Source organism: Mus caroli, unplaced genomic scaffold (assembly GCF_978045245.1).
Source record: "Mus caroli unplaced genomic scaffold, Mus_caroli_1 scaffold_3, whole genome shotgun sequence".
Classification (NCBI taxonomy): domain Eukaryota; kingdom Metazoa; phylum Chordata; class Mammalia; order Rodentia; family Muridae; genus Mus; species Mus caroli.
The window spans coordinates 26,882,109-26,908,076 of NW_028227258.1; the positions used below are offsets into that span (position 1 = coordinate 26,882,109).

At 39.2% G+C, this 25,968-nt stretch overlaps 1 protein-coding gene across 2 annotated transcripts in view; it reads left to right on the plus strand.

Annotated features, from left to right (window-relative positions):
* The window catches only part of Arhgef38 (Rho guanine nucleotide exchange factor 38), a 113,407-nt gene that overhangs the window by 23,968 nt on the left and 63,471 nt on the right, over positions 1 to 25,968 (plus strand). For both annotated transcript variants that reach the window (XM_021159127.3, XM_085835511.1), the window contains exon 2: positions 3,159 to 3,346. In XM_021159127.3, coding sequence (XP_021014786.1) covers positions 3,159 to 3,346 — 188 coding nt within the window. The remainder of the gene's footprint in view (positions 1 to 3,158; positions 3,347 to 25,968) is intronic.

Genomic DNA, 25,968 nt, shown 5'->3' on the forward strand with positions numbered 1-25,968 from the left:
TAGTAACCATCCCATATAGAGTCATCAAAACCCTATGGATGCCAGGAAGTGCTTGCTGACAGGAGCCTGATATGGCTGTGTCCTGAGACACTCTGCCAGAGCATGACAAATACAGAGGAGGATGCTTAGCAGCCAGCCATAGGACTGAGCATGGAGTCCCCAATAGGGGAGTTGGAGAAGGAACTGAAGGAACTGAGGGGGGTTATAAGTCCCATGGAGAAACAACAGTGTAAATCGACCAAACCCCTAGGAGCTCCAGGGGACTGGACCATCAACCAAAGAGTACACATGGAGGGACCCGTGGCGGATGGTTTTGTTGGCATCACTGGGAGGAGAGTCCCTTGGGCCTGATGTCCCAGTGTAGGGAAATGCCAGGGTGGGCAGACAGGAGTGGATGGGTGGGGGAGCACCCTCATAGAGGCAGGGGGAGAGGGGATGGGATAGGGAGTTTGTGAAGGGGAGACCTGGAAAGGGGAAAACATTTTAAATGTAAATAAAGAAAATATCCAATTAAAAAACCCTAAATTAAAAAAAAAAAAAAGAATCTGTTGTGGTGTGTTTTAAACTGCAGCAACTGGAACAAGTGGGGAAGAAAGTTGAAGTTGACCTGGAATCGTAAGACTGGGATTTATAACTGGAAGAAATCTGAGGACATGTTTTAGGGGTTTTTCATTGTCAAAGATAGGAAAAGGTCCTTATTAGGTCCTTAGATTATGTTTCTAAGGTGTACTTGATAATTTTTCAATATAATGTTAAGTAATGGGACTCTATCTGGACTGGTTTGTGAGGTCTTTGCTAGCGACATCATTTTCTGTGCTATATTTCATATATCCCTAGAGTAAAGACTCCCTACACGTTGTCAGTCTCCCTCTGCCCTGTTTCACATTCCCCACCAAGTCATTTCCCTATGGATGTATTTTAAATAATGTGTAGCATATGTATTACATAGTATGTTTTATGTAATATGCTATATATCATATTATATATATTGCATAATATATTATATAATATACAACATATATTATAATAACTACATATGATTATATTAGTTATATGTAATATAACTATATCACATATTCATATATTTTATATATATAACCGCTGTATAATATAATAATATAATTTATATTGTATATGTTATATATGTGTAATTTAGAGTCTACTTCCCTGTTTTGTTGCTGCTGCTGTTGCTGCTGCTGCTGCTATTATCATTAGAATGTCTGTTTACCATCTATAGCTTCTGGATTTGATCCCTAGCATTGCATAAGTATACAAATTGAGTATGGGGCATATACTTATCATTCCAGCACACAGGAGGCAGAACCACGAGGACCAAGTGTTTCGGATCATCCTCAGCTACATAGAGAATTCAAGGTCAACCTAGCCTCACAACACAATCACAACAGTACCGACCCTTAAAGGTTTCCAACAGCTGTATGCATGGTCTGCTCCATGCTGTATTTCCCCTTCTGAAGAGACATTCCTCCTTTCATATAGCATATAACCAAGAGTAATAGCACAGCATGTAATCTGTCTTTTTAATTTGGGGCTCTAAAATAGAGGATTATTCTACTGTCTATTAAAATCTTGATTAACAAGCATACCTGAATTTCCCATAACACAGGTAAAAGCAGGGAGGTTGCAGAACCCCACCTCACCCCAGCATTCACTCTTTGTCCTTATATAGGTTCTATCTTCTGATACAGCTCATTGAGGTTATTTCTTTAACATGGGGTGACGTGTAAAACCTCGATTTTATATGTCAGTTGTCAAGTCACAATCTTCCCTAATAAAGGAAGGATTGATGCCAGTTCTAGTACAATTTGATGGTAGAGTTTCCTTTACAAATTTCTACACAAATGTTTGGCTATGTACTTCCCCAAATTTCTGGAGTTGGTTGGGCAGGAAGAGAGGGCTTGTTCCTTTTTAAAGTGTCTCCTCACATTCTTGGGCAAGCCTCCTTATAACAGACCATTGAACTCCTTGAATCCTCCTCCAGGAGTCCATTATCCTTGCTTCCAGGGCTGGCCAGGTGAAGGGCTCTTTATTTCCACTTGTGTATATGCATTTTTTTTAAAAAAAATTCTGTACAGAATTTCCAAGATCCTTTGCAAAGTTTGTCTTATTAACATTGAAGATTTCTCACATATCAGTTACAAGAATAGTATTAACCTTAAAGGAAATAAAATTATGTCTTCAATTGCAGAAACTAACATGAAAGTTAAGCTTCAATATTGAATCAGATGCATGCACTCATGCACACACACACACACACACACACACACACACACACACACACACACACACACACACAGAGTCCTGATGTCTATGGCTACTATGATGCTAAGTCCTGGTCTGAACTTACAGGTGAATAGTTAGTTCAAAGCTTTCAGAGATTCATGTTGATGTGAGAGGTTTTTCCTTGATGGTTATTAGTTTTTTACCTCAATATCCTATTCAAACTCTTGGTACCATGTGAGACTTACCATTAAGTCTCAACTCCTTATCGTGTGACTTTTTTCAAGAAACTATCAGGTTGGTTCAATAATTAAGCAATAACAGGACTTACACAATGTCAAAGATAACCCATGAGAAATTATAGTTGAAATATATTTAATTCACCCATTGTCTCACTCCTCATGATTCATGATTATGAATGAAAAGAAGAAAAAAAAAACCCAATGGTATGCTATCCATTTTCATACCACTGAGTATTACCTACTGGATAACTGTTTTTAGTAAAACGGACAACAGAATTGGGACATATTTCACATCCTAATTAAAATTTCCTTGGTTTCAAATGCAGACATGTTCAGAAGTTCTAAGTTGAGTTTTTAATGTGTCCCATCTCCAAAATGAAGGTCAGCTTTGTAAACAGATATTCTAGCAACAGAATGTGTCGGGAGCCATGACCTTAAATACCGTTTCACGACATTGCTCAAGCAGTTCTCTCTTGTCTTCTTGTTCATGATTTTATAGGATCCCTATCTAGTGGGGAACTAATACACGATTTTCCAGGAGCTGCCGCTAAGATCCCTAAGCCTTTCGCGTGGCTAACAACAACCCTGCATTTTACGTTTTGAAGGAAAGAGAAACCTCAGCCTAGCATCTCATCAGCTTAGCATCTCACCCGATCATGTTGTGTTGTTGTTTAACAGAAAAGATGACTCCACAGGCTGAGTGCTCCTCAGCGGAAACTCCCACCCCCGAGGATGAGCAACAAGTGGGACGGATGATGGCCAAGCGGGCCAAGATCATCAGGGAGCTGATACAGACAGAGAGGGATTACCTCACGGATCTGGAGCTGTGCCTTAGAGAAGTGGTTCAGCCACTGCGAAGCAAACAGGTGAACGCGAGCTTGAGATGGCTCTTCTTTTTCTAGTATCTTCTCTCATAGTCTAAACAGACACAGCCACACTTTGAAGTCCAAGCACCAAACATCAGTGGGGTGATGGGTATTTCTCAGCGTTCCTAGTCCTAAATTCAGAGAAGAATTCAATGGGTTATAATTCTGGTACGGAGGAGCAGAAGGTCTGTCTCCTTGTTTACAAGAGGAAACAATATTTTCAAACACGGTGGGAAAGAAATTCACAAATTTGGGGTTTTTTGTTTGTTTGTTTGTTTTGTTTTGTTTTGTTTCCTCCATTATGAAATATTTATGTTCTTACTTTTGGGATTCAATCCCCCAAATTTGGGAAATGGGTTTTCAGCAGTCTTAGGAACAAGTTATTTAATTCAGCGATGATCATGAATTCAAAAGAGAAAATGGATGTAAGACCCACCCTCACCTCTCGAGAGCTCACTTTAACTTACAACTACTTTGTAAGTAAAATTCAACATAAAATTAACCTGGATGTTAGTAAAAATATTTCTCCTTTAACAGGGTTGGACCTAAACAATACCCCATGTTTATAAATGAATAATTCTTCCCCCTTAAAGGATATTTCAGGGAATCATTTTGTAGGATGTTCAGCTTAGAAGAGGAGTACACAGTTGTTTCACTGATTAATTCATCACTTATTAAATGCATGGTCATTGGTACTATTTCCAGCTCTGGGACCTTGTGAGGTGTACTCTTTAATGCAGATGACAAGGTCATACAATAACAAACAAACAATGGTGATGGAAATATATTAGGTGGCATTAAACACAGCAACTAACTCAGGGGAAGGAGTTGAAGTGTGGGTAGAGGGTGGTGGTGCTTCCATTCCATATGGGGTGATCATCACAGGCACTTCTAACGCATCAGAGCTGGCGAGGGAAGTAAGAGAGGGTCAAGGGAGGGTGGAAAACAGAGGAAGACCCGCTGCAGAGTCGTGAGTGGCTCTTGTGTACAATCTAAACTCTTCAACAACAAAAGGAAAGGAAGTGAGAAAGAAAGCACTCAAAGAAAACCACCTACCTTGGTTGGAGAGTTTCCAGATACCAGTGGATTTATCCACACAAACAGACACTGACATACAGACAGTCACAGACAGACAAATAAAGACACAGACACACAGACATACAGACACACACACAGTCACAAACACAGACGTATAGACACACACACACAGACACAGTCACAGACACAGATACACACAGACATACAGACACATAGGCATATAGACACAGTCACAGACAGACACAGAGTCTCAGTCTCACATACACACACACACAGACACACAGAGAGTCACAGACACACACACATAATCATAGTCACAGATACATATGCAGACACAGTCACAGTCGTAGATACATACAGAGACAGTCAAAAGCAGACACAGTCACAAACAGACACACACAGTTACAGGCACAGACAGACACATGTAGACACAGACATACAGACACTGTCATAGACAAACATACACACAAACATAGGAACATACAGAGACACAGACATAGATATAGTCACACACACACACATAGACACAGGCACAGACACACATACAGGTAGAGTCACAGATGCAGTCACAGGCACAGGCACACACAGACACAGTCACACAGACAGACAGTGTCACAGTCACATACATAGACAGTGACAGTCAGACAAATAGACACATACATCTTCATTTCAGATGTGCAGTCTTATAAATATATTTTCATTCAATAGCCTATTGTAATCTTTTCATGACTTCTAATTCTTCTAAATGCTGTTCTGCTATTACTGATCCCTATGTAAACATCTTTTTTGTTTTTCTGTCTGTTTACCTCCTTAGGACAGATCCTCAGAAATAGAATTGTTAGAAAAGCACATTAGGGCCCAGCATGGTGGCACATGCCTTTAATCCAGCAGTTGGGAGTCAGAGGAGGGTGGGTCTCTGAGTTCGAGATCAGCCTGATCTACTGAGAGTTCCAAGCTAGACAGGGTAACATAGAAAGATGCTGTCTCAAAAGCAGTGTAATTACGTCGTTTGGCTATTTGTTTTTAATGTTAACTGCCAATCAAAATTCAATAGTCCTAGTTTTTATTTCTATTAATGGTTAAGAGGTCTTTTTTCTGTATCATTCCTCCTGAAAAACATCTTCTGGCGTATTTCTTAATGTCTATATATTTATCTCTTTATTACTCTTAGCTTTTAAAAATTATCATTTACATACCTCCTCGCTATTTTATAACACCTTTTTGAATATTCTTTTTTCTTCCTATATGTTGTGAATAACTTTTAGTTTGTCTTTTGCCTTTTTTGGTTTTTTTTATTATGTTTTGTTTTTTTGTTTCTTACTGTATTTGCACATTTGGTCAAGGATTTAATTTCTTAGTATGTACGCACAATTATAAAACTATTACCAGTCACTTGTACTAACAACAATCATTATAATCCCACCCCACCTCTTTCAGTACATATAACCTTTAGAAGCAGAGGATCTGTTGCCCCCCTCACCGTGTGTGTGTGTGTGTATTCACATGTGTTGGGGCACATGTTTGTGAGTACTACTGGTATATGTGGAGGCCCAGAGTCTTCTCCAATTGCTTTACATTTATCCATTAAGATGGTCTTACCTCTGAACCTATAGATCACCCTTTGGGCTAGACTTAGCTTGCTCTGGGAATTTCATGTCTCTGCCCACCAAGGGTTAGGATTAACCAGCTCGCATTTTTTGTGAGTATAAGGATACTGACCAATCTCTTCATCCTCCTATTTCTTAATATGGGATTCTTCTCATAAGTACTATAAAAACATTCTCTTACAAAGAGGGGTGGCAGTGGCAGTTTGTGAAGGGATGCTTGACCCAGGAGAAGCATTACAGACTATTCTCAGGGCAGATGGCCATGGAAAGCATTTATGAGGGCTTCCCTGTGTGTGGTTAACTTCAGCTGTCAATGATGCAAATCACAAGGCTCAGTTCCTCTCACATGAGCTGTTATTCTAATGATGTTTAGAATTTGATTTTTTTTTTTATACACAGTTCTCTTTGCTTAGGTGTCACAAGATTACTCACCCTCCCTACAGTGAAGTTCAGCTTTGTAACAGACATTCAAACGTCATCTCTGACTATGTTGAACTTGAACTTCATTTTGCCTGTCTCCTACTTCCTAAAGTTTTAATTTGTGATTGAGTAGTAGTCACTCCAGAGTGTCTGTAACTCTTACAAACACAGGCAGGAGTGTAGAAGTAGCCGATAGATGCTGCCAGTTCATTAACTGATCAACTCTTCAGGGTCCCTTACCTCCTTCACATATTCCTTCTTCCCTGCTGGGTAGTGCACACTACCCACTGGCTGTCAATTACTGCCAAAGCATGTTTATGAACACATGAGTTTCAAGTCGCCATGAGAACATTTGTAGTTAAATCTGAGACAAACAATGCTGTGTTAAACCTGACTGTGTGTGTGTGTGTGTGTGTGTGTGTGTGTGTGTGTGTGTGTGTGAGTGAGTGTGTGTATTAGACTGGAGGTGATGTTATAAAGTTGCCTGAGCCATCATCTTTTGTCTATGTAAACTCAGACCACTGACAGTAAAACAAGGCACTTTATGTAAATGAGGAGTGAAAGAAGAGAATGGCTGCCCAGGGAAGCACCACATTCCCTAGTTCAGCTCAGCGAACGGTGTGTGAATGAATGAGTAGATCCAGCCTTTGACTGACAATTTTCCTTTGACAATCATGGTGGCAAATTTTTACCTTCCCTGACACAGGTCTTCACTGACCTGAAAACGGGCCACATTTCCCTTAATGGCATTGTCTACAAGGCCGAAGAACCCATAACATTCAATGTGGGAATATTTAATGAAAAAGCAAGGTCTAGTTATTATCTCAGCGAGAGGAGAGTCTCTATGGTTTTTGGCAGCAAATCAAACTATATCAAACCAGTGTAAACCAAGCTCACAGTGGGCCTATATTCTATGTGCAAAGAAAGGACAAAGGAAGGTTGAGGATAATAGAGGAATTTGGATGCACATTCTTATTTTTGTTTGTTTTTCAATGTCTAATACTCACATATTATAAAAGTACTAAAGACTTCAAGGGGCCTATGTCAGTCTGCCACTATTCAGTGTCCCTCCCTAGAGCAGCACTTCTCAGCATCTGGGTTAAGTGACCTGGTCACAGAGGTCACCTAAGACTATCTGAAAACACAGATGTTTACATTATAGTTCATAACCCTAGCAAAATTAGTTATGTAAAGAAAATAATCTTATGGTTGGGGGTCACCACAACACGAGGAACTGTATTAAATGGCCGCAGCATTAGGAAGCTTGAAAACCACTGCCCTAGAGGCAAGAGAGGTAGAGTTTTGTTTTGTTTTGTTTTGGTTTGGTTTGGTTTGGTTTGTTTTGTTTTGTTTTGGTTTGGTTTGGTTTTCCACCCTTCCAAGGATATGAGTATTTCCCTTGCCTTTGCTTACAGGTAGTCTAATTGTGTGCTTTGCTCTGGAAATAGTATGTTTCCTAGAAAGTAGCAAGAAAAAAGAATCTGTAATTTCATGCTGGCACCAGCTCATTGGAATCTTCTGTTTAATTTTGTGTATACCATGTGGCAACAACTTTGTTAGTAAAACTTATAAGAAAAATATTAGGAGGGGGGCTGGGCAGATGACTTATTGATAAAGCATTTGGCTCAAATGACTTTTATGACAAACATAAAATTTACATTTACATATAAATAAGCATGATAAATTAACACAAACATATGCAAATGTTTTCTGAAGTTTGGGTACAGGTTAGAACCTTTTCCCTGTGGAGAATATATTCATATTAGTTCCTATCTTAAACAAGAAGTATTGAGTAGGAAAAAATGGTTCTTTGTAATTTATTTAGAGATTGTGAGTTTGAAGAAAATCATGTTCATGTCATCTAAACACAGATCACAATTTACAATGGTGTTGACACACTTAAATTGGCAGTCGGTTGTTTTAGGTCCCCATGGCAGAGACTAGGTTTAGTAGTTGTTCTATGTAGCATGTCACACAGACACATACCTACAATAACTCTGGTCCCCTAACCACCTCTCTCCCCAGATCAGCTGCTCAGCCTACTATTCATAACAAGAATGCAGAGTTTAAAACATAATGCAATCTTGCTGTTGTTGTGGGACAAAAGACCAAATTACTATTAGGATAGCTTGCTAGAATATAGGACTAAAGAACAAGCAGAGATATTTTAACTCATGATGATCAAAACACATTCAACTTTTCCAGTTAGAAGGGTGGTACTTAGAAGCAGACATTGATAAGCTGTTTTTCTTAAAGCTGTTTGATAAGTTTTTGTCTATATAATCATGAGAGAAACTATATATGTGGGTAAATGGTCATGAACTTTTGTTCCACAGAAAAAATTCTTGTTCAAATTGTCTTATCTTGTTGTTCTCATCAAAAGACACCGTAAACTGTGTTGATTTTGCTTAATAAGCAGCCATGGGATATTTTCTTTCTCTCTTATCTATCTAATGCCCAACTACAATTTACATCTCTGTCCACTTCCAAAAATTTCAAGGTGTAGTCTAGACCTAAAATTGTCCATTTCAGTCTAATGACCACAACTTTAATCTTAAAGTGAGTTACTGTCTGAAGTCCCATTTGTTCCATGACAGCACTCTGAGCTAAGTGGAATGAGTTAGTTGAGTATTTTAGTCATGCCTCAGTTGTTCAATCACTATACTTCACTCATAATGTATCCTACCCTACTGCCAGGTCCAGGATAAGGGGAGGGGTGACACAGTTCCTGCCTGTGGAGTATCACCAGACCGTTGATCCCCATGATCCCCACATGTGCTAATGGTTGCTGTTGGCCAGGCCATTGACCCCCAATGATCCCCACATGTGCTGATGGTCACTGCTGGCCTGAGGCTGATCTGCTCTCTTATATTTTACTTTCAATCTCTCTTTCTGGGGAATAGACTTTTCCTATTACTCAGAGCCAATCATGCCATAATAAATGAAACAGATGCAGTTCTCTGGAATAAGGAATGGAGGTGGTCATGAAATGTGGAGGATGAAGAACAGGTCTTCTGCTTGGCCTTTAAGGTCCATGGGAAAGGGTCTTGACAACATAACCACAAAGGCCCTAAAAGCCTACCTGGTCCTTTGTAGAAATCATTCACTGTGAGACTTGAGCCTGAATTTGGAATCATGAGGAGATATATGTACCCTCTGGTCCAATGACTGTCGCATTAATTAGCCAGGATGAACTTGGGGGCATCCAGGATAGAGAGTTAAAGTGGTCTCAAGAAGAAAAGGCATGAATAGGAAACTATAGAAAACAAGCAAATGATAGATGGGTTATTTTATAGGAGAAAGGCTTGTATGTGATCTAGAAACAAACAGTGCTAGAAGGAGAATATAAGAAGCCATGGAATTACTAGGATGAGGAAATTAAAATTAGAGAATTAAACAATAACGTATAAGTATATAAAAAGTGGGTACTTCATTCTCCTAGTTACTTGAAGAACTGGAGATGATAAGGCCTAGAGAGCTACTAGAGAGAGCTAGCTACTTTAGTTACATAAAATTTAAAGCCTTGTAAGGAATTATAGTTTAATTTTAATAGTTTGTGACCTTTTTGTTCTTACATGAAAGTAGTTACTGAACACTGCTATCTGCTGTATCAGGAAACGGCAAGAGCTGTGCCCAGCTACCCGTGAAGAACAGCTAAAACCTATAAGGAAATGTCCTTTTTTTGCTTTGTGTTTAGTTTCTACCCTAAGGAAGCAGGGGATAGAATTAATGATCCAGGATTCACAGAATGTATGAAAATTTAAGGACTTCTAGAATAATTATTAACAATGATCAAAGCCTTGATGATATAACTTTAGGAAATAAAAGGCTGGGTTCAGGCTCTTTGGTCAAGAGAAGGAAAAAGAGTGGTGACCCAGGAGAAAGGAAAAAGGGAAAGAGAGACGACAAAAGAATGAGAAGGGGGAAAGGAGAGGAAGGAGGAATGATGAGAATCCTCAGACAAGGAGAGAGCACTTGAACTGACAGCTTGCATTCACTACTGACTCTGAGTCATCACTGAACCAGCACTGCTCCCATTCCCACCTTTCTCAGGAGCCCTCTCATGCTGAGGTTGGACCTCCGCACCCCACCTGATAGTTCCATGTGCACCAGTGTGAAGAACCATAGTTTTGCTAACCATTGCTATTAAGGGAAACCAGGAAATGGCATAGTGATGCTGTTGAGTTACTTTTTACAGTTATATGCAAATCTACAATTATTTCTTTTTTTTATAAAGATTTATTTATTTATTATATATAAGTACACTGTAGCTGTCTTCAGACACTCCAGAAGAGGGCGCCAGATCTTGTTGTGGATGGTTGTGAGCCACCATGTGGTTGCTGGGATTTGAACTCTGGACCTTCGGAAGAGCAGTCGGGTGCTCTTACCCACTGAGCCATCTCACCAGCCCCTACAATTATTTCTAAAGGAAAACTTTAATTAAAATGTAATTCTCATTTTTCTACTTCTCTCTCCCTCTCATTCATCCAAAATCATCCTTGTAAATGTGTACATAATTTTACACGAAAGGATCAGTTTTACTATCTTTTACAATGTTCATTCTCTCATGTTTTCTGGTTATTTTTTATTGTGATTTTTTAAGTGATTTTGAAACACATTTTTAGGCATAAAGGCACAGATTAGATTACGTAGAAGAAACATAATTGTATAATAATCTCTCAATGTGTCTTTCCTGCTATATTTCTGGGGATACAATCAGAAATCTGTGTGCATCATGAAAAGGTCACCTCAGTTTCTCCCATCTCTTCCTTCTAGTCTATCCTCTCCCTTGTAAAGTCCAGTCACACTTGAGGCCAGACTCCCCCGTCACAAGATCTCATAGACTTTAGTGAACACAGAGATCAAAGGCAGGATGGTTACATAAGTATGTCCAGGAAGCAAGAGAGCAGACCGAGTGTGAATCTGGAGTACTACATTCAATAGAAATCTGAGAAAAATAAAAATTAGCACCAGCTGCCTGTCACTAAGTGAGTGGAGCAGTGGGCTAAAAGAAACACACTTTTGGATGCTGCTTTATCCTAGAACTTTCGAGCTACTATGCTGACTTTAAGTATCATATTCTTGTTGGAATTTTTCTTTAAATATTGGTACAGATATTCTTAATTTTTCTTAGAAATACTGATTTTCATCGTTAGTAATATGAGATCACATTGGTGAGACCTGTGATTTATAGGACAAGGTTACAGCTCAGTTTTTTTGTCTGTCTGGTTTTTGTTTTGCTTTGTTTTGTTTTTAAGCAAAGACTTAACTATCCCTTCTATGTGAAATCTAATACTTATCACAGAATCTAGGCCATTACCATCAATGATAAGGCCAGACTCTTGAAATCCCATGGTGCAATCCACACAATGAGCAAACAGAAACACCAGTGGGAACCTGGGTATGGTGGCTCACACCCATCACTCTAGTGCTCAGAACTGAAGTTTAAGGATAGCCTAGGCCACATAGGCAGACAGTTCAAGGTGATTCTGGATACTCAAGATACTGTCAGAAAGAAAGACAGACACACATACAGAGACAGAGAGTGGCAGACTGAAATACAGAGACAGAAAGACAGACAGGAAGGAGGAAGGGAGACCTCAAATGCCTCAATAGGGTGTCCCTTACTTTTCTAAAGTTTTATTTTAGTTTTAAAATTGTATTATGTATTTTATATGTGTGAGCATTTTACCTGCATGAATGTCTGTGCACTACATATGTGCCTGGTACCCACTGAGGCCAGAAGGTATTAGACCCCTATGGGCCTGGGCTAACAGATAGTAGTGACCAACCACGTGGGTGCTGGGACTAGAACCTCAGTCTTCTGAAAGAGCAGCCAATGTTTTCAATTGCTGAGCCATATTTCTATCCCTAAAACCTCATTAATAAGAGGAAATCCTGTGTTTGTTGGAAACCACAGTTAGTTATGGACTAGAAAGTTAACTTAGTAGGTAAAAACAAAGCAAAACAAACAAAAGCAGACAAACAAAACCCCACTTGCCACATAAATGAAGACGAGTTTGGACCCACAAAGTTGTACATAGTAGCACACATCTGAAATCCCAGTGCCCCTAGGAGAGACAAGAAGCAGAGACAGGGAGAGTCCCTAGGGCTCAAAGGACAGTTCTCCTGAGGTATGCAGTCTGGAACCCAACACCCTGTCTCACACAAGGCAGAAGATGAATGTGTGCACCAGAAGTTGTTCTCTGACCTCTACACATGCATGTAGCAAGCATGTGTCTAGACACACACACACACACACACACACAGAGACAGAGACAGAGAGACAGAGACCCCACATGTGTACACACAAAATTAAAATAAATATATAAACAAAAGAGTTTTTAAAGAAAGCCACAGTTGTAAGATATTAAATTTAAAAATGAAAAAAATGAAACAAAGTGAATTTATTACTACTCATACCTAACCCGCCTCTCTCAAGCGCTGACACTAAGCTACAGGCTTCCCTTCCTTCTCTGTCTCCCCAGGAGTGACTTTGCAGTCTTGCCATCCTGGAAGACACATGGCTTGCTGTTTTATTGTGTTCAGCATCAGTTGAAGATGAAAGTGATCTGCAATGCTCTAGTGGGCAAAACGTCTTTTCCTGGAGGGCGCCCCCTTATCTTTGCTTCTTCAGGAAGCCTCCTCTGAGAAATAAAAGGATCTTTTTTGATCCCAGCATTGCAGGGTTTTGACAGAGACCTTTCTACAGTTTTGTTTATAAACATCCTCTAAGCTCCTTTCAGGGTGAAAATCTATAGTCTAGTCGGATCCTGCTGGGCCAATGTAGAGATAAAGAAACAAATTTCCCAACTCAGTGCAGATATTGGCATGCTCAGAACTCCAAGTCAGAGATGTAATATACAGATTTGTTTTAACACCCAGGAACATCCTGTTCAGCCTAGGAAGATGGTTGATCCTGTACTCATTACTTTACCCTTAGAACTGAGATGCACACTCAACCATTTCTATTGCTTTTATTTGTGAAGATAAGCAATGACATTCCACTGGCTATGATTATGATAATGAGCACATAAACCTCCCAAATGAAAAGCCCGTGAACTTATGTCAGCCTTACTTGAATGTAGATCAGTGTAGACATGTGTGTCAGTACAAAAGCCACAAATTTCAAATTCCAAACAGTAACACTGGACCAGGAAAAAGGAAACTTAACATATTCAGTTAAATGTAAGAATAATAATACGAGTGTGATAGAATATATCTATAATGCCCTGAGTCGGGCAGATTGCAAGATTAAGACTTGCCTAAGCTACATCACGAGTTCAAGTTCAGCACTGGTAAAATAGTGAGATCCTGTCTCAATATAAAAATAGTAAGGGGTATACCTCAATGGAAGAGCATTTGACCGACATGAAGATAGCCCCAAGTTCAATCTCTAGTTCAAAAAGCAAAAATAAACAAAAGTAGCAGAATTCGAATGGAAATACATACTTGAAAATACATTTTTAATAATGACTTTTTTGTTGTTTTTGTTTTGTTTTTAATTAGATATTTTCTTTATTTACATTTCAAATGTTATCCCCTTTCCTGGTTTCCCCTCCAAACCCCCCTATCCCCTCCCCACTTCCGCTGCTCACCAACCCACACACTCCTGCTTCATGGCCCTGGCATTCCCCTATACTGGGGCATAGAACCTTCACAGGACCAAAGGCCTCTCCTCCCATTGATGATCCACTAAGCCATTCTCTGCTGCATATGCAGCTAGAGCCATGAGTCCCACCATGTGTTTCCTTTGGTTAGTGGTTTAGTCCCAGGGAGCTCTGGGGGTACTGGTTAGTTCATATTGTTGTTCCTCCTAGGAGGCTGCAAACCCCTTCAGCACCTTGGGTACTTTTTCCAGCTCCTTCATTGTCCAATTGATGGCTGTGAGCATCCACTTCTGTATTTGCCAGGCACTGGCAGACAGGAGACAGTTATATCAGGCTCCTCTCAGCAGGCTCTTGTTGGCATCCATAATAGTGTCTGGGTTTGGTGGTTGTATATGGGATGGATCCCCAGGTGGGGCAGACTCTGGATGGTCATTCCTTCAGTCTCTGCTCTGAACTCGATCTCTGTAACTCCTACCATGGGTATTTTGTTCCCCTTCTAAGAAGGATTGAAGTATCCATACTTTGGTCTTCCTTCTTCTTGAGTTTCATGTGTTTTACAAATTGTATCTTGGGTACTCTGAGCTTCTGGGCTCATATCCACTTGTCAGTGAATGCATATCATGTGTGCTATTTTGTGGTTGGGTTACCTCACTCAGGATGATATCCTCCAGATCCATCCATTTGTCTAAGAATTTCATAAATTTGTTGTTTTTAATAGCTGACTAGTACTCCATTGTGAAAAATAAACCATATTTTCTGTATCCATTCCTCTATTGAGGGACATCTGGGTTCTTTCCAGCTTCTGGCTATTATAAATATGGCTGCTATGAACATAGTGGAGCATGTGTCCTTATTACATGTTGGAGCATCTTGTAGGTATATACTCAGGAGTGGTATTTCTGGATCCTTCAGTAGTACTATGTCCAATTTTTTGAGGAACCACCAAACTGATTTCCAGAGTGATTGTACCAGCTTGCAATCCCACCAGCAATGGAGGAGTGTTCCTCTTTCTCTACATCCTTGCCAGCATCTGCTGTCACCTGAGTTTTTGGTCTTAGCCGTTCTGACTGGTGTGAGGTAAAATCTCAGAGTTGTTTTGATTTGCATTTCCCTGATGACTAAGGATGTTGAAAATTTCTTTAGGTGCTTCTCAGCTTCTCAGCCATTCAGTATTCCTCAGTTGAGAATTCTTTGTTTAGTTCTATACCCCATTTTTAAATAAGGTTATTTGGTTCTTTGGAGTCTAACTTCTTGAGTTCTTTGTATATATTGGAAATTAGCCCTCTATCAGATATGGGATTAATAAAGATCTTTTCCCTATCTGTTGGTTGTCTTTTTGTCTTATTGACAGTGTCCTTTGCTTTACAAAAGCTTTGTAACTTTATGAGGTCCCATTTGTCAATTCTTGATCTTATAGCACAAGTCCTTGGTGTTCTGTTCAGGAATATTTTCCCTGTGCCCATATCTTCGAGGCTCTTCCCCAGTTTCTCCTCTAAAAATTTCAGTGTATCTGTTTTTATGTGGAGGTCCTTGATCCACTTGGACTTGAGCTTCTTCAAAGAGATAAGAATGGATCGATTCAAATTCTTCTACATATTGACTGCCAGTTGAACCAGCACCATTTGTTGAAAATGCTGTCTTTTTACCACTGGATGGTTTTAGCTCCTTTGTCAAAGATCAAGTGACCATAGGTGTGTGGGTTCATTTCTAGGTCTTCAATTGTATTCCATTGATCTACCTGTCTGTCACTGTACCAGTACCATGTAGTTTTTATCACAATTTCTCTGAAGTACAGCTTGAGGTCAGGGATGGAGATTCCCCCAGAAGTTCTTTTATTTTGAGAATAGTTTTTGCTATCCTAGGTTTTTTGTTATTCCAGATGAATTTGCAAATTGCCCTTTCTGACTTTGTGAAGAATTGAGTTGTAATTTTGATGGGGATTGCACTGAATCTGTAGATTGCATTCAGCAAGATGCCCATTTTTACTATATTAATCTTGCCATACATGAACATGGGAGATCTTTCCATCTTCTGAGATCTTCGATTTCTTTCCTCAGAGAACTGAAGTTCTTATCATACAGATCTTTCACTTCCTTAGTTAGAGTCACACCAAGGTATTTTATATTATTTGTGACTATTGTAAAGGGTGTTGTTTCCTCTAATTTCTTTCTCAGCTTGTTTATCTTTTGTGTAGAGAAAGGCCACTGATTTGTTTGAGTTAATTTTATATCCAGCTACTTTGCTGAAGTTGTTTATCAGATTTAGGAGTTCTCTGGTGGAATTTTTGGGGTCACTTATGTATACTATCATATCATCTGCGAATAGTGATATTTTGACTTCTTCCTTTCCAATTTGTATTCCTTTGATCTCTTTTTGTTGTCTAGTTGCTCTGGCTAGGACTTCAAGTACTATATTGAATAGGTAGGGAGAAAATGGGCAGCCTTGTCTAGTCCCTGATTTTAGTGGAATTGCTTCAAATTTCTCTCCATTTAGTTTGATGTTGACTACTGGTTTGCTGTATATTGCTTTTACTATGTTTAGGTATGGGCCTTGAATTCCTGATCTTTCCATGACTTATATCATGAAGCAGTGTTGAATTTTGTCAAATGCTTTCTCAGCATCTAATGAGATGATCATGTGGGTTTTTTATTTGAATTTGTTTATATAGTGGATTACTTTGATGGATTTCCATATGTTGAACCAGCCCTGCATCCCTGGGATAAAGCCTACTTGATCATGATGTATGATCGTTTTGATGTGTTCTTGGATTCAGTTTGCAAAAAATTTTTTGAGTGTTTTTGCATCAATATTTATAAGGGAGATTGGTCTGAAGTTCTCTTCTTTGTTGTGTCTTTGTGTGGTTTAGGTATCAGAGTAATTGTGGCTTCATAGAATGAATTGGGTAGAATACCTTCTGTTTCTATTTTGTGGAATAGTTTGAGGAGTATTGGTATTAGGTCTTCTTTGAAGGTCTGATAGAACTCTGCACTAAACCCATCTGGCCCTGGGCATTTTTTGATTGGGAGTATATTAGTGACTGTTTCTATTTCTTTAGGGGACTGTTTAGATGGTTAATATGATCCTGATTTAACTTTGGTACCTGGTATCTGTCTAGAAATTTTTCCATTTCATCCAGGTTTTCCAGTTTTTTGAGTATAGGCTTTTGTAGTAGGATCTGCTGATTTTTTAAATTTTCTCAGATTCTGTTATTATGTCTCCCTTTTCATTTCTGATTTTGTTAATTAGAATACTGTCCCTGTGCCCTCTAGTTAATCTGGCTAAGGGTTTAGCTATTTTGTTGATTTTCTCAAAGAACCAGCTCTTGGTTTGGTTGATTCCTTGTATAGTTCTTCTTGTTTCCACTTGGTTGATTTCACCCCTGAGTTTGATTATGTCCTACTGTCTACTCTTCTTGGGTGAATTTGCTTTCTTTAGTTCTAGAGCTTTTAGGTGTGCTGTCAAGCTGCTAGTGTATGCTCTCTCTAGTTTCTTTTTGGAGGCACTCATAGCTATGCGTTTTCCTCTTAGGAGTGCTTTCATTGTGTTCCATAAGTTTGGGTATGTTTTGGCTTCATTTTCATTAAGCTCTAAAAAGTCTTTAATTTCTTTATTTCTTCCTTGACCAAGTTATCATTGAGTAGAGTGTTGTTCAGCTTCCATGTGTATGTGGGCTTTCTATTATTTAAATAATGACTTTTAAATCAGCACTTTATGCACAAACAAGGTTAATAACTTCACAAATCAATGAATCAATTAGTTTTAGGTTGTTGACAAATATAAAATTATATAAAATTCAGTTCCTAGTATGAAAAATATCCCTTAGGAGTAGTAGTTAGAGATGATAGTTTTCTTTCAGTTATGAGAAGCTATAAAGCAGGACAATGAGTGATAGGCACATTGGAGTTCAGAGAAGGGACAGATCCCTTCCAGCCCGACTGACTGGGCAATATTTCATGGAGAATGTGACTCTTTAGTTGAATATACAAACTACATGGTCAAGACTATACTGTGCCCAATGCCTTCAATTGAACTCTGTATGGATATCATGTGAATGTGTGCCATGACCCTGTTCTGTCTATAAGAGATCAAGGAGATGACTCTTAAACACATAGACCCACAAACAGCAACTTTCAACATATTTCATGATGACATTAGAAATGATCATGACAGGAGACAGTTCGTGATTCATTATGCTAATTAGTTATGCATCAAACAATTGCTTTAGATGTTAGCAGTGGAAATGCTTACTTTCTGGACCTACTTGCTTCACTCAGCAGAACCCACAGCCTGCTGCCACCCTACCTCTGCAGCTGCCTGTTATCTTTCCCTTTATTGATTGACCTCACTTCTAAAGACTAGTATAGTTTAGGACTCAGATTTGGCTTTCTTAGGCTACAGCTATCCATGGGCTATCTGATCTCGTTCTGAGGCTATAAATCCCAGCTGTGTTCTGATGGTTGGCAAATCTCAGTCCTGATACTGACCTAAAGTCCTGTTCTGTTTACCTGACCTCTTGCTTAAATTGCTGCTTGGTGACTACTAGGCATCTCAAATTCAACATGCTCAGAACTAATTTCCTGGTTCCCTTGAACACCTCTCCCGTCTCCTGTTACATACATCCCCTGAAGTTCATGTGTTCAATGCTTAATCCTCAATGCAACAGTGTTGGAAAGGATAATTCATTGCGAGAGGCTCTGTTCTCCAGGGTGAGATGAATGCCGTTATGGAAGGGGAGTATTTTAAAAATAGTTTATATATCTATCTTTCATGCATTTTCTTCTTCTCTTCCACTTCCTTGCATGGGAAGACACAGAATAGATATCCTCACCAGCTTCCCTACACTCCAGAACTATAATACATATATCTCTGTTCTTTAAAAATTGCCCAGTTTCAAGTATTCACTTATAGCAATAAACACTTATAGCTGCAACACCACGGGAGTTCCTGGGTTGAGAATGGAATGTGCTAGTATGCACATACATCCAGGCCTCACTAAGTAAGTCAGTACTTGGAACTTCTTTAGGGAAGGGTTTATTGCTATAAACCCTTGAAACCTATTTCATATCAGTAAATTTTAGCACCTTTCTTCTAGTTGTTTATGCCACACACCCCTGCACTCCAGAATATCACTACAAGTAGTTTAATTTTCTGTTATTAGTCAAAAGATTCTGAAGAGGGCCTCTGCACCCAGGACTCCTCAAGCTTGACCAGTCTCTGATCTGGTCTTCCTTCATTTTCTTGGCTCCATCCTTTCTCTTTCACTGAGATTTTCTGCAGAGCTCCCTCTTTCCTGCACTTTGTCTGTCACTCTGTCCAATTCTGAACTTCTGTCCCAGAGCCCTTCTGGTGGTCATTGGGTAACTCGACTGCTTAGCTACAAGGCTGGATGAAAGACGTGCTGTCTAGCCAAGATAGTGACTGGGATCATCAAATGACTTAGCCATTTGGAATCCAGTTTCTCCACAAGACATTTCACACATACAAATTGGCAGTTTTGAGAAACCTGATGAAATAATAGCTAGTTTACCCTGAAAGTCTTTGTAAGCTAGAAGCCAACTGTCTAAGTAAATGCCGTAGTAATTAATCATCCAAGCATGGTGCTTGCCAGGGCTTCAGGCCAGCATCCTCTGTTCCCACGTTCCGTAAGCAGTCCCCTCCTCTGATTCTTCCTCCTAACTAAGAGGCAGTTGCTTCTGCTCAGAATGTCCCCAGGGCTTTACTTCTCAAGGCTGCATTTTATGTCTCTTGCTCTGTTCCTGTACCTATTTCAGCTGCAACACCACGGGAGTTCCTGGGTTAAGAATGGAATGTGCTAGTATGCACATACATCCAGGCCTCACTAAGTAAGTCAGTACTTGGAACTTCTTTAGGGAAGGGTATGGAATCCAAGCTCTGTGAGTCCAAGTCAGATGACACCCAGCTGAACTATAATAGTAATGGCTAGGACAAAAAAAAAAAAGTCCAAATTTGACTCCATTCAACTCTACATTTATTACCAAATGGCTCCAAATAGAAGCACCGGAGCTTTCTTAGAATCAGACTCCAGAAGCATTCCATTGAAAATAATTACCATACCTTTCAAAAGCAACGTTATTTACTTCCTTTCATGTTCTACTAGTATTACATACACATCCTGTGCTCGAATCTGGGTCTATGACGTGGCATTATTTTGATATTAAAATTAGAAGCCTAAACTAAAACTTGAGATCAGAGTTGTAATGACTGAGCATTAAGAAAACCAATATTGATGACCAATATTGGTTTTAAAAAAGATTTATTTGCTTGCTTGCTTATGCCTGTGTATGAAAGTGTATATACATATGTGTGTGAGTATGTGTACCCATTTGGTCATGCAGAATCCAGAAGAGGGTGTGTAGTGCCCTTCTCTACCGTTCTCTGTCTGTTTCTTTGAGTCAAGGTCTTTCCCTTAATCCGGGATCACATATTTTTTGTATTTGTTGTTCAGCTAGACTGAAGCCAGAAAGCCCAAAAGGTCCCCGTGCCTGTGCTCATTAGAGCTGGAGTTACAGGCCTTTGGGGGACAGTAAGATCATCATGTGTGTGTGCTGGGATCTGAACACCAGTTCTCACGAGCAAGAGCTCTTAACTGCTAAGGCATTTCTCCAGCCCTCCCAGAACTCAGTAGAATCCCTGCAGATATTAATAACCCAAACTACATCATTACACTTATGAACTGTATCGTTGAGTGATAACCATGGATATGACCAAGGCTTGAGGCCCGAGATCCACTTATGGTAGTAGATGCAGTAACTTGACACAGAAGCCCAGTGTTTGCACACAATCCTCCTGTTGACAAGTGCGAGGGAGGGACCGATGGTAGGAGATTTCTTATTGTTCACTTCCATTGAACAGATGTACGTATGCAACCACCCACCCCACACAGAGTTCTGAAGAATGTACCTAAAACTATCAGTGTTTACTCTTTGGTCAATGATGGATGATCTTATTTTCTTTCTTTTATCTAAGCATCCTTAAATTTTCTGCAAGGCATATGAACAGCTTCGATGCGAATAACATATTATTTTGGGAGTCTGTTTCTAGATTTCTTTCCCAGTCTTCAGTTTTAGTGTTACCAGTCTAACTCCGAATGACACCTGAGAGTGCTTAGCTATTCTTTCTTATGACTTGTTTGATTTAAACTGAGTCACCCATTTCAAGTGTTTGCTATTAAACAGAAAGGAACAAATAGACGCTTGCCAAGTGTAAACTAAGGCGGAGGCTTGGTTCTGTCTGTAGATTTCCCATATAATACAAACAACCAAGCTAAGCGCCACGGTTGCCTTTGTAACTAGATCTAAGTAGGACATTATGAAAGAGTCACAACATGATCACTTGAAGAATCAAATTAGATATTTTTTCTTAACTACTTTTGATATTTGCCTTTTTGTTACTCAGAGACCAGTGGGATGATAAAAGAATATGAATGGGCTTCCTTAAAAGTAAATTTCAATTGTAGAAATTCAACTTAATTTAAAAGACCAAATTTTTATTAAATAATTGTATGCACACACAGCACTATATTAGACACAGTGGGGCATTAGAATAACTAAGAAAGGCAAATACATTAAGAGAAATCCATTTTGACAGAAAGGCAAGAAAATTAATAAATATAACCTATAACATTTATAATATATGCAATGAGCTTCAATATAAATATAATACATAGTGTCTTATGTATAAATATAATAAATATGTATCTGTATAAGGGCTTCAATATAATCTAATCAAGAGAATGTTACAATCAAACTCACAGACAAGCAAAGGAAACAACCAAGGGAGTTAAGACAAACCTACAAAACATGGAATATCACCGTAACATACCAATCTGACAAAAGGCTGAGATGCAGAGTATGTGAGGAGCTTTAAAAACTCAACAATAAAAATATAATTCAATTAAAATTGGGTAAGGTATGGATAACTATTTCTCAAAAGAAATTCAGTTAGCCAACAATTTTATGAAAAATGTCCAATCTCATCAATGAGGACAGAAATTTAAGTAAGAAAATATAACGAGACATGACCTCACCCCAGTTAGAAGGCTATTATGGAAAATAAAATCAAAGTCAAGTGGGGGAAAAAGAGGAGTTCCACACCCTCTTGGTATAAGTGTGAGTTACAGCAGGCATCATAAGAACAACAATGTGTTCCTCAAGAAACTAAGCTACAGCTACCACCTGATCCATAATCTTTCTTCTGGGCATATATTCAAAGAACATGATCTCAGCAACATTTGCATGGCTACCTCCATTGCTCTACTTCATGCAATAGCTTAGATTTATAATCAGCCTTCACAGACCAACAGTGTATAAGTTAACTTTTCGCATTGCTATGACCAAAGATGTGATAAGAAGAAACATAGAGGAGTATATTCTGGATCAAACATATAAATCTATGTGGGACATTCCCACTTAAATCACCCCAAGTAGGAAATGGTAGTTTATACATACCCAGAGGCTTTATCCAGCAATAAAAACATAAAGTCATTCTCTTATTTTTCAGGAAAGTGTACAGGAGTGGGGAAGTAATGTTGAAAGAAATAAGTCAGACACAGAAGAACCAATTCTGCGTGTTCTTGCTCAGGCAAGGTTTATAGGACAATGGGTAGCCATAAGCAATCAGAACTAGTTCATTCTAGTTCCAGAGGAACAGCAGTGGGAAGGGAGCTGAGTTCACAGTAATATATATTATGTATTTTATAAGTACCCATAAGAGAGTAGCCTGAACTCTCCAAACACAAGGAATAAGGAGATGGCAGTATAATTCCCTGGTTTGACTCATACATATCCCATGAATGTGTGCAGTATCATATTGTGCTCCAACGTGTGAGGAGGTCCTTACCTGTTAATCAGAATTCCTTTTAAGTTTTAAACCCAATTTAACCTATACACACTATATGCATGTATTAAATGATTACATCATTCTGTAAGTTATACAATTAAAATAATTTTTGAAAGACTGCTAAAGGTATGTGAGAAAAAAAAGTCTAACAAACAAGCACCCAATCTTCCTTGGGGGACATAGTTTGGCTGGGAATTAAAATTATATTGGTCCTATTTGGTTAGGTGATTTTAAAAAAATCCAAACTAGATTAAGTAAACTCATCCAGTTGGTTTATATGGGAAGGATGTCTTCCTTTGGCAAGAATAGATCCATGGACTAACATGATCTTGTCAGGTATAGCTTTCCTCTGTATATAGCCTCTTTCACAGCAATGCTCTACACAAAGATAACTGGGGGAAACAAAACAACAACAACAAAAGAACAAAACAAACAAACAGAAAACAGACAATTTATGCCTACAAGGCATAAATTTTTTTGCAACCTACTTTTAGCAAGGTTCAACCTCTCCTTTTGACCACCACTCAGCAGAGATAATGGAAAGAGAAAATTTTTTAGGATATGGGGGATGTGGACCTGTTCTTTGAGGGCAAGCCTGATCTTTGCCAGCAGTTCAGTCCCATTCCAAACACCAAATATGAATCAGAAGCTGGACACCACATGCGAACTAGCAGCTTCAGTCCAGTCCTCTCAGCAGGCAGGCAGCAGGCACAAAGCAACAGCTGTAGTTCAATCCTGAAGGAACCATTTGTCTCACCTGAGGAGAGGCTGCAAGAGTGTCACACTGCCACAGGAATCTCATGAGCAGTTCTTGGGTGAGTTTCTCTCAATGGCAGTGTTACCATGAGCTGAGCTCAACAAAACTATGTAAGGTGAACAATACAAGCATGTTGTTAGCGAAGAACAGTGAGGCAGAGCAAACCAAGCCAATGCTCGGTGCTCGTTCCCTACTGTCTGTGGGGTCATATTTATACTCCTTCATCACGGATCTTTTCACATGTTTGTTATATATATAGCAAAGCATCCTTTAACCTGTGTCTGCTTCGTGAAAATATTCTTTCACATGTCTGCTTCAGCAAAACACCCTTTCACCTGTGTGCCCAGTAAAACCTCATTTGACATAACTGACTTTCCAAAGAAACTAGATGTTTCAACTTCACAGTTCCATAGTATCCATTTATGTTAGTAAAATACCATAAACAGTGGCTTAAATAAGAAAACAATATTTCTCACAGTCTACAAGTTTCTAAGTCCAGAATTGAAGTTCCAGTAGATTCAACCTCTGGTGATGGTTGAACCTTTCCTAGACACCTGCCTTGTATCTATAACTCTACATGACAAAATAAAATAAGGAGCTCCTCTGAGGTCTCTTTTTACAAAGTTAATACCATCCATGGGAGCACCACCCCAGTGACTGAGCAATGCCAAAAGGCCTGGTACAGCCACTTTTTATTGCTATGATAAAACACCATGATCATGGAGTTGGGTGAATATAGAAGTGTGGGAGGCTCTGGGAGGAGTCAGGAGAGGGGAAAGCGATCAATATATAGCATAAAATTCTCAACAAAAAATAAGTTACACAGACAAAGTTTGGAGCTGTGATGAAAGGATGGACCATCTAGAGACTGCCATATCCAGGGATCCATCCCATAATCAGCTTCCAAACGCTGACATCATTGCATACACTAGCAAGATTTTGCTGAAAGGACCCAGATATAGCTGTCTCTTGTGAGACTATGCCGGGGCCTAGCAAACACAGAAGTGGATGCTCACAGTCAGCTATTGGATGGATCACAGGGCTCCCAATGGAGAAGCTAGAGAAAGTACCCAAGGAGTTAAAGGGATATGCAACCCTAGGGGAACAACATGATGAACTAACCAGTACCCCGGAGCTCTAGCTGCATATGTATCGAAAGAAGGCCTAGTCGGCCATCACTGGAAAGAGAGGCCCATTGGACTTGCAAACTTTATATGCCCCAATACAGGGGAATGCCAGGGCCAAAAGAATGGGAATGGGTGGGTAGGGAAGTGTGTGTGGGGGGGTATGGGGGACTTTTGTGATAGCATTGGAAATGTAATTGAGGAAAATACGTAATAAAAAATATTAAAAATTAAAAAAAATAAAACAAAAAGAAAAACAAAAAATGCATTCTTATGCCATAGTTTATCATGTTGAAATTTCAAAAACTAACTAAAATATCATGATTGAAAATGATTTATGAAGAATGAATTTATCTTATGGTTCCAGAGGGAGAATCCATAATAGCAGGGGAGGCATGCCAGAGTACGAAGCTAAGATATTACATCTTCAACCCATAAACAGACAGCAGAGAGAACTAGACATGAGGTGAGGTTCTAAGTACCCCCAAACAGCTGCCCCTAGTAATAAGTTTCCTCCAGCAGAGCTCTGCCTTCTAAGGCCCCCAAGCCTCCTCCAACAGCACCACCAATAGGGAACCAAGCTTTCCAATCCCTGAGTCTCTAGAGGACATTACTCATTCATCCCACCATAGACCTCATCTCCTATTCTATTTACTTTGTAAGTAAGATTTGAACATATGAATTGGGCAGGGGGGAATTGTAAATGTCCAGATTATAGCACATACATCTAGTGATAACCCGATTGATTGGTCAGCTAGGTAACATCCCTACCACAGCAAAAAGAGGAGGGTGACCAGAGAACTCCAGCAGGACCAGATAGAGTGAAGGATCTAGAGTTCTTCTCACTCCTCTCAAATACAAAAGAAAGGACAGAGAGGCTGCAAACATTTCAATGGGCACCTGTCTATGAGGACAAAGCATTTTTAAGTAAATGCAAAAGCTTGAACCATGATAAAAAAAAAAAGCAGAAAAATTAAGAAAAGAATTGCCAGGTTCCTGTGTGGTACAAAGTAATTCTTTATTGGTTACTATAGTCTTTGAGTTAATACAATTTCATAAATCTATTTTCATCTACTGAGAACTTTATATTTAGACATTTATCATACACAGAGAGGTACAAATTTAATGTTTTAAATTTTTTTTTACCTTTTAATTGAAAACCAAGACAATACCTATATTTATGGCTAGAAACATGCTATCTTTATAT